Here is a 14236-nt window from a genome sequence, read left to right on the forward strand (position 1 = left end):
TTTTGGCTTTTATAAAGTCAAGGAAATTTATTTCCTGAGGTCATGACACAGGAAGTAGACTCGGCTGCACCTGTGGTGCTCTCCTGGCGGAGGCCACAGCCTCACCGACGTGCTGGGTGACACCGTTCCGTGACCTCCTTAGTGTTCACGACAGTGGAGAGCCGCCCAGAGCAAAGGCTGGGAGCAGGGCCCGCGCCACGCTGGGTGCCACCAGGCCCGGGGCCGGGCTGCACACAGCGCGGGGCGCCGGCTTCGCTGTGAGACCTCAGGGAAGGGGAGCATCGACAATTTTCAGAGGGCCCAGCCGCTGGGTCAGGTTGGGACGCACCATCGCGTGGCGGGTTCAGGTCAGCAGGCTGGAGAGGGTTCTGCTCTTTCATCATTATCGTTTGGGGCCCCACGGGAGGGTCTTGGGGGCCACCTGAGCCCCAAAGCTGGGAAACTCCTCGGAGCTGCTCATGTCGGGAGCCTGTGGGGGGAGAGGGGGCTCGGCTTCAGTGATGAGGCCGCCCCCCGCCCCCCCAGCAGCGTCTGGAATGGCCGCCGAGGCGCGCGTGCAGGGCCTGGGCGGCGGAGCCTCACCTTCTCGCTGCTGCTGGCGGTCCAGGGGGCGTCGCGCACCACGAAGCCCTTGGACGGCGCCCTGGACTCCTCGTGGGGGGCGGGCTTCACGTACAGCTGCAGCGCCTCGCTGTCTACCACGTCGGCCAGCTGTGGGCGCAGGCGGGGGCGTCGGCTCGCAGCAGGGATGCCGACGGGCACCCCCCGCACCCGCGAGGCGCCCACCCGGCCCCGCCCCAGGCCTGCTGCCCAGCCCGGACTCACGTATTCCTCCTCCAGGTTGAGGATGTGGTCGATAGCTTCCTCCACGTTCTCCGGGAGCCCCGTCACGGTCACGCAGTTGGGGTCGGGGGCCCCACTCTGGGGGAAGCGAATGTCCACCTGGAAGGAGCACACGGCAGCTGAGATGGCTCTGAGGGCCCCGTCGTGTGCGGCCGGGAACGGTCCATTTCTAGTGAAGATACCCCCCGGGAGGACCGGGGCCCTGTGGGGCACCTGGTGTTCAGAGCCGCATGTGCCCTCGCAGAGGCAGAGCCATCGGCCACCACGGGGCCGCCACCTTCCGCAGGCCATGCAGGGCACCGCCGACAGGGTCAACTACACACAGCTGTGACCCCACGCGACCTCTACCTTAGGGACGGGCACCTGAGCCTCAGAAGTCTCCCAGTCCGGATCCCGAGTGTGGTCAGCGACCCAGGCAGGACGAGGTGAAGCCCCAGGTGGCCCCCGCTGCCCCCTCAACTGGCTCGCGGGGAAAGAAGTGGCTCGATGGCGCAGGGAGCACCCAGCCGATCCCCCCTGCTGTGCTTTTAGGGCTCAACGCCCTTCACGATCAGGTCGGGAACTCACCTTGAATTCATCCATGATTTTGCGGATGGCTTTGCCACGGGCACCGATGATGCGGGCGTGAACACGGTGGTCTAGCGGGACATCCTCAGAAACCATCTGTTCAAGTTCACCCACAATTTTCAATATGGCATCCCGGGCAGCTTCTGTGTTCTTCTCGTACCCTGTGATGGTAATTTGGTCCTGGGGCTGAGAAAGGAGAATCCAGTCAGAAGAGGGGGCACCCAGGGATGCCTGACTGCGAGCACCGACCCAGCGGGGCACAGCTGAGAAGTGGGGCAGGCGCTCGGCGGGCCTGGGTGAGGAAGACCTCACCGTAAGGGGAAACCCAACCAGCTCAGAAGGGAGAGCGCCTAAAACAGCAGCTTAACAGCACCTGTGTTCTCCCGCCCCCACCCCCCCACTCCACCAGAAAGACAGTCGTTGACGAGGAGGAGGAAGGGCACCGGGCCACAAAGCCGAGGGGACGCTGGCAGCTGAGGGCACGGGGGTGGGTGACCTCCACTGGAGGCGTCTCCGCTGGACAGACAGACCGACCTGGAGACAAGGTGCAGACAACCGTGGACGGCACCCCTGCCCCTCAAACCAGCAGGTGAGACGCCAGAGCCGTAAAGATGAGCAGAGCAAATGGGTAACTCAAGGCAGAGAGAAGGAAACTAGAAAGTACAACCTAAAGCCACATTCCTCAGGACAGGGAAAAACACTGCACCCACACCGAAGAACACAACACGACAAGAACGAACACCTGGACACAAAACAGAAGAGCAGAAACTCGGTGACCCACAGCAGGACAGAGACAAGAGAAAGGCCAGGACGCACCAGGGTCGCGGCCAGGTGCCTCTGGTCCCGAAGAAGCAAATGCAGACAGTGGGCGGCGGGCTCCACCCAGAACCCAGCCCAGCAGAGCCCAGACTCCCACCAGCCAGCAGGCCCATCGTCCGCCAAGTACACAACAGCACTGAACAGACTGCAAACGCAGCATAAGCCTCACAGGAAAAAGCCATGAATGCGACACATGACCACTCAACCCCACTTGGCTCATGGAATATTAACCGAAATAATCTAAACACTAAACAGTGACTAAAAAATTGATGACTAGGTGGAAAAGTTGGCGGAAATAAAAGGTAGTGAAGGCGAGGAGTCTGAGCTAAATTCTCAAGGTCAAGATAATTTTAAAAAATCACAAATGAAGAAGAACAGTAGTTTTATGAACACTACTTAGAAATACAGAGGTGAAGAAACGGCACTGCCCAGGATGCACCTGGGGACGGGGAGGGTCAGGGTCAGTGAGGAGGCCGGGGGCTGACTCCAGAGCAGTAAGAGGCCAGGAGGAGAGGAAGGCAGGGCGGGGGGCAGGAGGGCCCAGGTCACCTCCCAGAGGCTGAGCCTGAGGGGCAGAAAGGGCGAGGGAGGGGGCAGGCAGGGGTGTGTGACGGCCTGGGGGCGATGCCCGGGGGAGGGGCCGCCTTCCACTGCCCTCTGAGTGCAGCGGGCGGAGGGCCAGGTGGGCACGGGAAAAGTGCCCCAAGCCCACAGGGCGACAGAGCCATGACAGAGAAGCCTCATGCGCTGGCCTGGGCCAACATGGGCCCAGACCCCAAGCCCAAATCAGCTCCTCGGAGACCTGCTGCTCTCACCGCCCCTCTGGATACGTCCTAAATCTGCGTGGCCACTGTCCCCAGGTCGGGACACAGACCAGTGAGAGTCCCTCTGCCCCTGAAGCGCTCCACCGTGGCGTCTGACTCAAGCGGTCCTCCTTACCTGGTTCCCATCATCCTTATCAGGAAACTGGATGTTCACGTCGTGCTCCAAGCGGATTTGGGTGATCACTGCCCCCTTCCTCCCAATGATTTTGGGGTGATATTTGGGGTCTACAGTGACACTCAGCTTAAAACTCCTTAAAGCCTGCAGATGAGACAAGGGAGAGTGAGGGGGAGGGGGGGCACGTCTGCCTTGGCCCTCAGCATCGCGCGCCCACGCGCCCCTTCCATCCTCAACCTGGAAGGGATCTGTCGTCACCTCTGCAACAAGAACGAGACACGGCTTTCCCGCTAGCCGCTGCGCCCCTTCCGCCATCAGCTAGTAATGAGAACCCGAGGACCTGACCACTCCACAACCACGAGCACAGGTCCTTCAGAAAAGAGGGAAAGCTGCGTGCCGGTAACCGACAGGCCTGGCACAGCACGCAGCAAGCCCTGGGCTCTACTACCCTAACTTGTGAAACAGAGACCTGATGAGTAAGTATAAAAAAGTTCTGGGTCTTTGCGGTAGGGGTACGAAAGCAGGCAAAAAACCCCCAAAAACCAAAATCAAAACCAAACAAACCAAAAACCCACAAAAGGGAACAAAAGCGCTAAGGGATGTCCACAGGCAGAGGCTCAGGCAAAGCCCTGGGCAGAGAAGGGCCCCCAAAGCCTGTGCTGAGGCTGAGAAGCGGGGACCACAGACTCGTGAGGTTCACGGGCCCTGCCCCATCACCAGACGCCAGGAAGGTTCCCCTCAGCAAGGAGTCCGTTACCCCCACATAAAATGTAACGGTGCTTCAAGTTTCCCGAATACCCACCCCTGCGTGCGTCACTCATGTAATCCTCCAAACGCCAGCCCCCCAGAGAGGCGAAGCGGCTTCTCACGTCCACCCAACGGCTGGGAAACCGCACAGAGCGCGTCAGTGGGAGCCGCCTGGGACCACAGTCACACGTTGGGGGGCGAGGGGGTCTTTCCTAGCAATGGCTCCCAGGCCTCCCCAGCTGAACCTTCCCCGTAAGGTTGGCAAATGTCTTCAGATTTACTTAAGAAACAGCTAATTAACGTGGAAGCCCACCTTTGCCGCCGTTACGTCAGGAAGAAAGGGCCACGGCCCCAACATGGCCTCTGATGAAAGCTCGCTGCACGGGGGGTCACCTGGCTCTCCCGCTGCCACCTGACTCCACTGGCTGAGGGGCAGCCGGGAGCTGGAGGTCTGGGCCCCCCGGGCGATCCTCCCTGGCCCACGCGGCCCCGCCCGGCCCTCACCCGGTCCTCTTGCTCTGCCTGCAGCTCCTTCACCCGCTCCAGCAGCCCAGCCTTGGCCCGGTCCAAATTCGCAGCCAGGCCCGTGATGGCGATGATGTCAGACTGCAGTTCAGGTGCCGGGACGTGAATATTCACCTGTGCGGAGACGGGGACAGGCCTGATGCACATGCAGGACAGACACGTGTCTATCTGGTCCCCACCAGCGGGGAGTTTGGGAGCCGTGATCAGCTGCCCACTTGTCCCTTTGGCCAGGGGCACAACTGCAGGCTCGGGACAAGGCGGGTGGGACGTGAAGCCCCACTCCGAGGGCTGACCTCCCGACCTGGGGAGCACCGCCCCCTGCCGACACCTGGTCTCCAGGGAAAGGACCCGCCGACAGCTGTACCTCAAACTCGTCCATCATCTTGCGGATCCCGCTTCCCTTCTGCCCGATGATATACCGGTGAAGGTCGAAGGGCACCTCCACTTCAATGGTGACGGGAACCAGCGCCTGCAGGGCAGGGGTTGAGGTTAGGCCTGCGAGCGAGGAGCAGAGGGACCCTGTGGGCTCAGCAACAGCTCTTCCTGCAGCACAGGCGAAGAGTCCTGTGATAATCAGACTGCTTTCTTGAACCTTCTGTACCGTTCCACCTGGACTGAGAATGCCGCCCAGACCTTTGACTCAACAGAGGACGTGGAATGCAGTCTTCAGGTCAACGCTGGCAGAGCAAACAGACCCGGGCCTGTGCTCAACACAGCAGCCCCCTTGCAGAAGCAAAGCAGCGCAACTCCAGGGGAAGAGGCATCCGGGGCCCACGGAGGAGGGGAGTGGGGCTCACACAGAGGCTCGCCCTGATCCCAGCCTCGCTGAGACCCTAAAGTGGGTCAGAGTGATGGGACACCGACTCCACTGTCCCGACTGTGGCCCCGACTGTGCCCTTTACCTGGGCAAGCTGCTTGCCCCACTTGACCTATGATACGACAGGACCCCTGTCCTGTCCACTGAGGTGGCGCTCAGCGAGTACTTATCCTCGTGAGCCCGAGACAGGCCCCGGCAGCTGCACATCGCGGAGGGGGGAGTCTGAGCCCCGCCAGCTCCGCGCCCGTCCTCGGTCCCGGGCCTGCAGCCCCGCTCCTGGGCTGTGACCCACTCCAGCACCTTCCGCAGGGCGAGCCGAGGTGCTTGGGGCCTTGGGCTCAAGTGACTAGACCCGTTCCCCCTCCCCGCCCCCACTCCGGTGCCTGTGATGGGCCCCCAGGGACGCAGGGGTGGTGGTGGGGTTCTGCACGCACCTCGAGGGCTTCCTTGGCGGCCTCGCACTTCTCCTTCCGGCCGGAGATGACGATGATGTCGCACCTCCTGGGGGAGCCGGGCTCGGCCTCCTTGCCATCCCTCCCCTCCCCCGCGTCGTCGCCGTTCTCCTGGACAGCAGGCTCCACACTGTGCACTAGGGACAGGGAAGGGGCAGCTCAAGCTGCCGAGCGCCCGGGCCCAGGCCGTCCTACGGGCCACCGCAGGACGCTCGCCTCTGTCCAGACCCGCACACCAGTCCAGTGCCTACGGGGTGCTGGTGGGGAGGGAAGAGTCCCGCCTGACTCCGGGAGGACGCTGTCTGGCTGGGGGAGGAGACAGACCTCCGGGAGGGGCGTGGAGCAGGGCCCACTGCGCCCGAGGGGGAAGGAGACCGGTGCCCGGACGGTCATGACAACCCAAGCGACCCGTGCTGGGCGGAGGCAGCCAGGAGGGGCTGGAGAAGATGACTGGGGAGGGGCCAGCTTCTCGTGCCAGGAAGCCAGCAAATCCAAGAGCGCTGGGGCACGGGAGCCGGCCGGCGTGGCTCCCCTGGCCACTCTAGGATCTGGGTGTGACCGAAATAAACAACACGACATTCATGGAGCAAGACAGAACCCAGGGGCGAATAAGCACACAGACACGACTGCCTACAGCAATCGTGACCCTGGGCTGAGCTGGGGAAAGGCGTGGGCTCGGCAGGACGCTCTTAAGATCAGCAGAACCTGCATGTGGGCAACGGACCAGGCAGCAGCATCACGTGACACTGCATCTTCCGACTCCAGTGAGCGTGCCACGGTCCTCCCCAGTGACAGAGGAGAACGCCCTCATCCTTACGAAGAGGCCACTACAGGTAAAGGGTGGCTCTCAAGATTACACTTAAATAACTCAGAAAAAACAAGCGTGCCTGTGTGTAAGTGAGGGGGGTGAATCTGGATGTATCTTTACACCGTCCTGTGTAATTTTTCTTTAACGTGAAGTTTCAAGATTAGGAAGTAAACATTCAAGTGTGAAACATAAATGTGACAAATACGATTTAACTCGTTTCTACTCAAAAGAGCCCATCTTCTCAGGAAACTAGGCGCTTCAACAGCCATGACAAGCTCCGCAGAGGACAGAGGACAGAGCGCTGGGAGTGCACCCTGCAGGCCACAGGGTTGCCACCAGACCCGATGGGTCAACAGGGAGGAGATGGGCAAGCAAGGAGGACACGGGATTTACAAAGTTGGGTCTGAGACACCAGCTAGATCCGTGCCCCGCAGGTCACCTCCCTGACCACCGATCGCCCCGCCCTGCCCCGTCCCCGGGGGCACAAGCACAACCAGGTGACAGGCAGGACACTTGGAGCTGAAGGGCCATCCCGTAAGGGCAGCCAGCCATTCAGACGGTGCCCTCCGGCGGGTCAGTGGCTGCCTCACGAGAGGGGTGCTGGCGACGGGGAGGAGGTGCTGCCGGGGACGGAGCCCAGCACACGTGGCACGCAGAGGGCCCGGGAAAAGCGGCAGGCCTGCACTCGGGGCTCCCCACTGCACAGGAGGCTGCAGGTGCTTTGCTCTCCCCTGGCCTGGTCACCAGCAGCTGTGAACCTCTAGGACATTTGAAGGGCACCTCATCACCCTGGAGCAACTAACACAGCCCACCTCTGAGAAACCAGGGAGTGACCCTGAACCTCTGGAAGCCCCCAGGACAGCCGACCGCACAGGCAGTGCACCCGCGCAGGAGCCCCAGGAAGGGAGGAGCTTCACCAGGACACCCAACAGCCGCCCGCCACCACCTCCCCCAGGCCGGGACCACACACACACACACACACACCACCCCCCTCCGCTTCCCACTCAGCACAGGGCTCACCGCAGGGACTCACCTGGGTTCTCTTCTCTGTCTGGGAATTTAATTTGAACGTTATAGTCCCGAGTAATCTGTTGGATTTTGGAACCTTTGGGGCCCATGACCGATCGATGGAATTTCTGGGGTATGGCGCATTCTATGGTCACCTGGGCTTCCTGTGGGGAGACAGAGCAAAAAGAAAAAAACCGGCAAAGGCTCGTTGCTTAGGGTCAAATTCACATCCACCGCTTTTGTTTCCGTCCCCCTATAGCCACTTCCCAGCACATGGACAGCCTGCGGCGCAGGGCAGGGCCAAAGGGGAGGCCTCTTTCTGAAGCGTTTCCCAAAAAGACTATGGTACAAAAGTGCACTGACGCGGCTACCGCCCAGGACTGGAACGTAACAACATCCCACTGCTCTGCAGACAAAGGAGGGCCCTCCCCCGCCGCACCGCAGGAGGTGCCGTTAGGTGCCATCCCGCAAGCGTGGCCACAAGGGCCAGAGGACGTCCGGAGGCCGGGCTGACCCACGAGGAGGGCGAGGTTCTAAAGGCTGCTTCAGAAACTGCCCCCGTTTTCAGGGGACCTCTCCCCTTGGGGGGGCCGGTCCTTGTGCGACGCCCACCCGCCTTGGGGCCCGGAGCCCTGCCGAGCCTCCCGGGCGCCCACCAGGTCCTCGATGATCTCCTGGATGCGCTTCTTGGCCGCCTCCACGCAGTCCTTGGCCCCCTTGAGGGTGACTTTGTCGCTCTGCGTGCCGGAGCGCGGGAAGCTGACCATCACCCCGCCGTACTCCTCGGCGATCTCCCGCAGGACCTGGCCTCTCCGGATGACGAAGTGACGGTGGTGCCTGGGGTCCACCAGCATGCAGTCTTCAACCACGTTGTCCTGTGGCATTGAGAGAAGGGCGCAGTGTGACCCGCCCTGCTGACGGCGCCGCGGTCCCGGGACCCACGGTCAGGGCGCGGCTCCCCCCGGGGCCTCACCAGGCTCTGGATCAGGGCCTCCAGCTCCTTCTGAGCCTCCCTGACAGCGTCCTCCTTCCCTATGATGGTGATCAGGTCCTGATCCTTGTCCTCAGCCGTCGGGAAGATGACGCGGGCTCCGGTGCTGTCACGCACCTTGCGGATTTTGCCGCCCCCTTTGCCGATGAGGAACTTGTGATACTCTGGCTTGGCGCGGATGTCGACAGTGAAACTCTTGGTTTGCTGCAGAAACCAACCCCACACTTGTTGGCCTGAGCCACCTGCCTGGGCCCTGGAACAGGTGACTAAGAGGGCCTAGGGGATGGCGCTGTGAGGGGGAGTTCTCCTCACAGTGTCACCGACGTCCCTCCCAAGGGGGCTACTCAAACCTCAGCAAGCATGCGGACAGACACCCGGACAACATGGTACTCGCATTTCCTCCCCTCCATGATCAGAGACACCAAGGTGGGGACAGCACTCAGCCTAGAGCCCCAGGCCTGCCACTGACCAGCAGTGACCAAGCTTCTGCAAGCTGCTCTCTATCTCCATCTGCAAAGGGGGCGTGGGCTGGGGGGACTGCACCCGCACAACAGGAAGCCCATGGCACGCTGGGAGCCCCTCCCAGGCCCGGGCACCCACACTGCTCCCGACGCCAGTGGACGGCGCCCTGTCCAGTCCTCACTCCCTAGGGCTCCAGGTGACCTACGCACCACCAGCTGCAACCTCCAGCTCGGAGACGGCCAAGCCAACCAAGGCCCTCATCTGATACCACGAAAGGCCCTGGCCCAGCGAGCTCGCTGAGATGCCGGTTCCTCTGGCAGAGGCGTCAGGAGAGTGTGAGGGGGACACACCCCAGGTGGACAGGCCCACGCCGGGCACGCACTCTCCTTTCTCTTGTCATGAAACCTGGCCCCCAAGCTAAACGGTGAACAACCAAATTCTGTTATCTTTAATTGCCGGTTTCACAGACCACCATGGAGAATCCTCAACTTTTCAGACAGACACTCACAAATAGCAGCATTCTACAAAAGCTAACGAGTTAGCTGAGCCCAGCCCAGCAACATGATACAGGATGATGCATCAAAACCAGGTGGGGTTCACCCCAGAAACGCCAAAGTTGGTTAAACACCAAATCAATCTAATATTTACACTAAAAAAAGAAAAACCAGGTGATCATGTCAACAGATCCTACAATACACCCGTTCCTGATAAAAACTCTCAGCACACTCGGAACAGAAGGGAACTTCCTCAGCTGGATAAAGAGCAAGTGCCAAAGACCCACAGCGCACCTCACGCCGCACGGTGCGGGAGCGAGGGCTTCCCCGAGTCCACAGCCAGGAGAGGCTCTCCGCTCACCACGGCTACTGAACGGCACGCGGGAGGCCCAAACCACGTAGTAAACAAGACACACAGGCGGTACGGCTCAGAAAGAAAGAACTGCACATTCACAGATGGTGGGTTTCACCTATAAAACTCACAAGAATCCACAAAAAAAGGTACTGTCACTGATAAGTGAGCTGTAGACCAGATGCAAAAAACAAGGCCAATATGCAAAAATCAAACATGCTTCTACGTGTGACAGTAACTGGAAATTGAAGTGCCAATTGTATAAAGAAGTACCATTTATGATGCCACTAAAAACAAAACAGATACAAACCGAACAAAACACGAACAAGACCTTCATGCTAAAAACGACAAAACACCAATGGAAACTCAGAGAGTTTAAAAATTGAATCGATGTGGACCGGAAGATTCAAACCTGCCGAGACAACAATTCTCCCTGCCCTGACCTGACCTTCAGATTCAACATGACCCCAATCAAAATCCAAGCAGGACTTCCGTCTAGAAATCGACAAGCTGGCTCCAAAATGCACATGGAAAGGCAAAGGGTCTAGAATAGCCAGAGCAATTTTAAAAAGCACAAAGCTGAAGGACTCCCGAGACGTCCCATAAAGCTGGCATCCACCTGCGGTGCTGCTGAAAAGGAGCCAAGTCCACAAACAGAGGGGCACCTGGGTTTTAACAAAGGGACAAAGGCGACTGAGTCAACGGAGAACCTTGGGAGGTGACAGTCAAAAGGTTTGTATTTGAGTGGCGGTCACATGAACATATGCTTGTCGAAACTCAGAGCTATACACTAAGATTTACTGTATGTAAAACATACTTGAGGGAAAAAGCCCCAAATAACAAGCCTAACAGCAAATTTTCTACACTGAATATGTAGGCATCTGAGTTGGAAAGGCCCTTCAGCGGTGGCAAGAATCAGAGACATACAGGTATACATAGGTGTCTGCTAACCTGCCACACAGAGAGGGTGTGTGGAGGCATCCAGCGTGACATGAGGACGGACACAGTGACCCTCCTGGGCAGTGCTCACCTTCTCCTCCGCCAGGTGCAGGAGCTGTTTCCGGGCCTTCTCCACATCCGAGGAAGGGCCCCTGATGACCACGGTGTCACTTCCCGAACCCTCCACGGGGAAGTGGATGTGGACCCCACCGCACTCCTCCATGATGGAGCGGATGAGGCGGCCCTTGGTGCCGATGAGCGAGTTGTGCAGCTTGGCAGGGATGGAGACCTCCACCTCGGCTATGTTGGCCTGAAATCACACACAGCGCGAGTGAGCCAGGTTTCTGTGTGGCGGGCAAGGGCAGACATGCCGCGGAGGGAAAGCCGTGACGTCACACAAGATGTCTCCCTCAGGCGCCTGCAGCAGAGGCAGGGCCGAGATGCCCGAGGACCAACCCCTGCAAGAGCCCCGTAAGCAACGACCCTGCCTCTACTCAAGGCGGAGCACCAGGGACTGGATCCACCTCCCACGTGACGCAGCGACAAGACGCCGGAGACAGGAAGCCAACAGGCCGAGCCCGGTCCCTGCCCGCGGCCAAGCCCCTGCATCAAGGATGCAGCCCTGACCGTCCAGGGAGAGAGCAGCCCCCAGCACTGCAGGCTCACGGGCTGAACGTGCAGGGAGACCAGCCAGGCCAGGGAAAGGACCGCCACAGACCCGGGACTAAGCACCGCTGTGATCCCACCTAACAAATCTAAAAAGCAAGTCCAAAAAGGAGCAAACTGTTTTAAAGTAACTTAACGAACCTCAAAGATATTTATAGAAATGCGAAAATATCCAGCACCCACCAAAGTAAACTTCATAACATCTAGCATCCAATATAAAAGAAGAACAAACAAAAAAACCGGACATGCAAAGAAGTAGGAAAACACCACCCATCACGAGGAATGAACAATGGAAAACCACCCAGAAATGACATAGATGTTAGAGCCAGCGGGCCAAGGACACTAAAACAGGTATTTTCATCACTAGACTACACAAGGTCAAAAAGCCAAAGGCAAGGTTGAATGTGTCAAGCATAAAAACAAATGGTTGAAACTGAACTTGTAGAGGTGAAGACAATATATGGAAAGAGAAAAATATACTTGGTGTAATCACAGATCAGACATTGCAAAAAACTAATGAATCTGGGGCTTCCCTGGTGGCGCAGTGGTTGAGAATCTGCCTGTTAATGCAGGAGACACGGGTTCGAGCCCTGGTCTGGGAAGATCCCACATGCCACGGAGCAGCTGGGCCCGTGAGCCACAACTACTGAGCCTGCGCGTCTGGAGCCTGTGCCCCGCAACGGGAGGGGCCGCGATAGTGAAAGGCCCGCGCACCGCGATGAAGAGTGGCCCCCGCTTGCCGCAACTAGAGAAAGCCCTCGCACGAACCGAATACCCAACACAGCCAAAAATAAATAATAAATAAATAAATAAAGTAGCTATAAAAAAAAAAAAAACAAACTAATGAATTTGAAGAGACCGTTTAAAGGAGGAAATAAAGCACTCCTCCTCCCCAACCACCAAATAAAAAAAGCACTGGAGGACAGCAGGGCAAGGTCAAGCTGCCTACCACCAGGTAATCTGAGTTTCTGGAGGATAGAAAAAAATAATAAGAAATAATGACCCAAATATTTCCAACTTTGATGACAACTCTAACCTCACATACCCAAGAAGCTAGATGAGGGCTTTGAACTCCAAAGAAACATGAATGAAATTACACCAGGACACCTCATACGTTGCTAAAAGCTGGTGATACGATCATCAGACAGGCCAGAGGAGCAAGGATGACATCAGGTGTCTCGTCGGAAACCACTGTTAAGTGAGAGACACTGAGGCAAAGCCTCGAGTGCTGAATGAAACCCGCCAGCCTGAGGATGTGGAGGCTGGCGGGGATGCGAGGTGGTGCAGCCACTGGGGAAGACAGTCTGGTGTTTCTTACAAAACCAGATGTTACTATTATGATACGATCCATCTTATTACTTACTGCTAAGTAAAAGAAGCCTGTATGAAAAGGCTGCATGCTATTCCAACTATTTGACATTCTGGAAAAGGCAAACGATGGGGCCAGTGAAAAGACTGGTGGTTGTCACGGTTTGGAGGGAGGGAGGGATGAACAGCTAGAGCGCAGAGGATATGGTGACGTGCGTATATTTTCTTATTAAGATGCGTGCAGGGTTTACAGTATGTCAACAAAACACAGCGGCGGGGGCAGGGCTGGATGCCCACTGTTCTCAGTTCCTTACGCTGCGTCTCAAGCAGCATCAAGTCACTTGAAGGCAGGCTGTGGTAAGTTGAAGATGTATACCGAACACCCTAAAGCAACCACTAAAATAAAACAGAGGTACACCCAATAGACCAAAAAAGGAGGTTAAAAGGAATCATAAAAACATCTAACCCAAAAGAAGGCAGAAAAGAGAACAAAGTAGATGGGACAAAGAGAAACAAATAGCAAGACAGCAGGTTTAATCCAAGTGCTCTACGTAAAATAATCACACTGAGGGGGCCAGGGGCTGAGGAGAGAGGAGGAAGGAACTGTTATTTGGTGGGGACAGAGTCTCCATTTGGGAAGATGAAACAGTTCTGGAGGTGGCGGTGGTGACGGCTGCACAACAGTGTGAATGGCCTGAGTGCCACTGAACTGGACTGGACATTTAAAAGTGGTTAGGATGCTGAATTTTGTTTTTCAAACGTCACAATTTTAAAAATGAAAAAATTATAGTCACATTAAATGTAATTTAATTAACTTGCTAAGTGTATGTAATAAAACATGCCATACATAACATACCACACAAACATATATAATTACTAACGTGATTAAAATGTAAACACTTTTATTTAAAAGGCAGAGATTGTCAGACTGAATAAAAAATCAAGCTGCCTAAAAGAAACTCACTTTGATAAGAGAAAAAGTAGATTTCAGAGAAAAGAATATTACGAGGGTTAAAAGGAGATCATTCTACAATGCTGCAAATTACGTATACTAGGAATGAGAAAGATGACATTACCAGAGACAGGAAAGAGATAATACGTGAACATTAAGAAAATTTTTATGCTAGTTAACTTGACAACTTAGATAAAAGAGGAAACCCTTTGAAACACACAAACTACAAAGCTCACACGAGAAGGCACGTGACCTCCTGTAATGAAGCGTCACCGGCAGTGAAAAGCAGCACCGACACATGTGACAACGTGGTGAATCTGAAAGGAACCTGTGGGTTGAGCGCAGCTAGGCCTGCGTGCGGGAGGAGGCGCCACGGTTCCCCTCACACAGTGAAGCAGGAAACTCACCCCAACCCACGGCGGCACGGAGACCAGGGTGGATGGGGGGGCGCCAGGAGCCCAGTGGGGCAGAGGCGGGAGTGAAGGGGGACAAGGGTATTTCGGGGTGACGGTGTGCGCTATCTGGATTGTGGAGGTGACTCCAGCAG

At 57.1% G+C, this 14236-nt stretch overlaps 1 protein-coding gene across 4 annotated transcripts in view; it reads right to left on the reverse strand.

Moving 5' to 3' along the window:
* The window catches only part of LOC118898164 (high density lipoprotein binding protein), a 68503-nt gene continuing 54267 nt past the window's right edge, over positions 1-14236 (reverse strand). For 2 of the 4 annotated variants that reach the window (XM_036858175.1, XM_036858171.1), the window contains exons 17-28: positions 10855-11073; positions 8499-8720; positions 8182-8400; positions 7551-7689; positions 5692-5846; positions 4805-4909; positions 4420-4554; positions 3169-3312; positions 1411-1596; positions 826-942; positions 583-711; positions 1-469 (exon numbers count right to left, since the gene is read on the reverse strand). In XM_036858175.1, coding sequence (XP_036714070.1) covers positions 383-469; positions 583-711; positions 826-942; positions 1411-1596; positions 3169-3312; positions 4420-4554; positions 4805-4909; positions 5692-5846; positions 7551-7689; positions 8182-8400; positions 8499-8720; positions 10855-11073 — 1857 coding nt within the window. In that variant the 3' untranslated portion in view covers positions 1-382. The remainder of the gene's footprint in view (positions 470-582; positions 712-825; positions 943-1410; positions 1597-3168; positions 3313-4419; positions 4555-4804; positions 4910-5691; positions 5847-7550; positions 7690-8181; positions 8401-8498; positions 8721-10854; positions 11074-14236) is intronic. The other 2 variants (XM_036858172.1, XM_036858174.1) reach the window with 1 other exon arrangement.

The sequence above is a fragment of the Balaenoptera musculus genome, chromosome 7 (genome assembly GCF_009873245.2).
Source record: "Balaenoptera musculus isolate JJ_BM4_2016_0621 chromosome 7, mBalMus1.pri.v3, whole genome shotgun sequence".
NCBI lineage: Eukaryota > Metazoa > Chordata > Mammalia > Artiodactyla > Balaenopteridae > Balaenoptera > Balaenoptera musculus.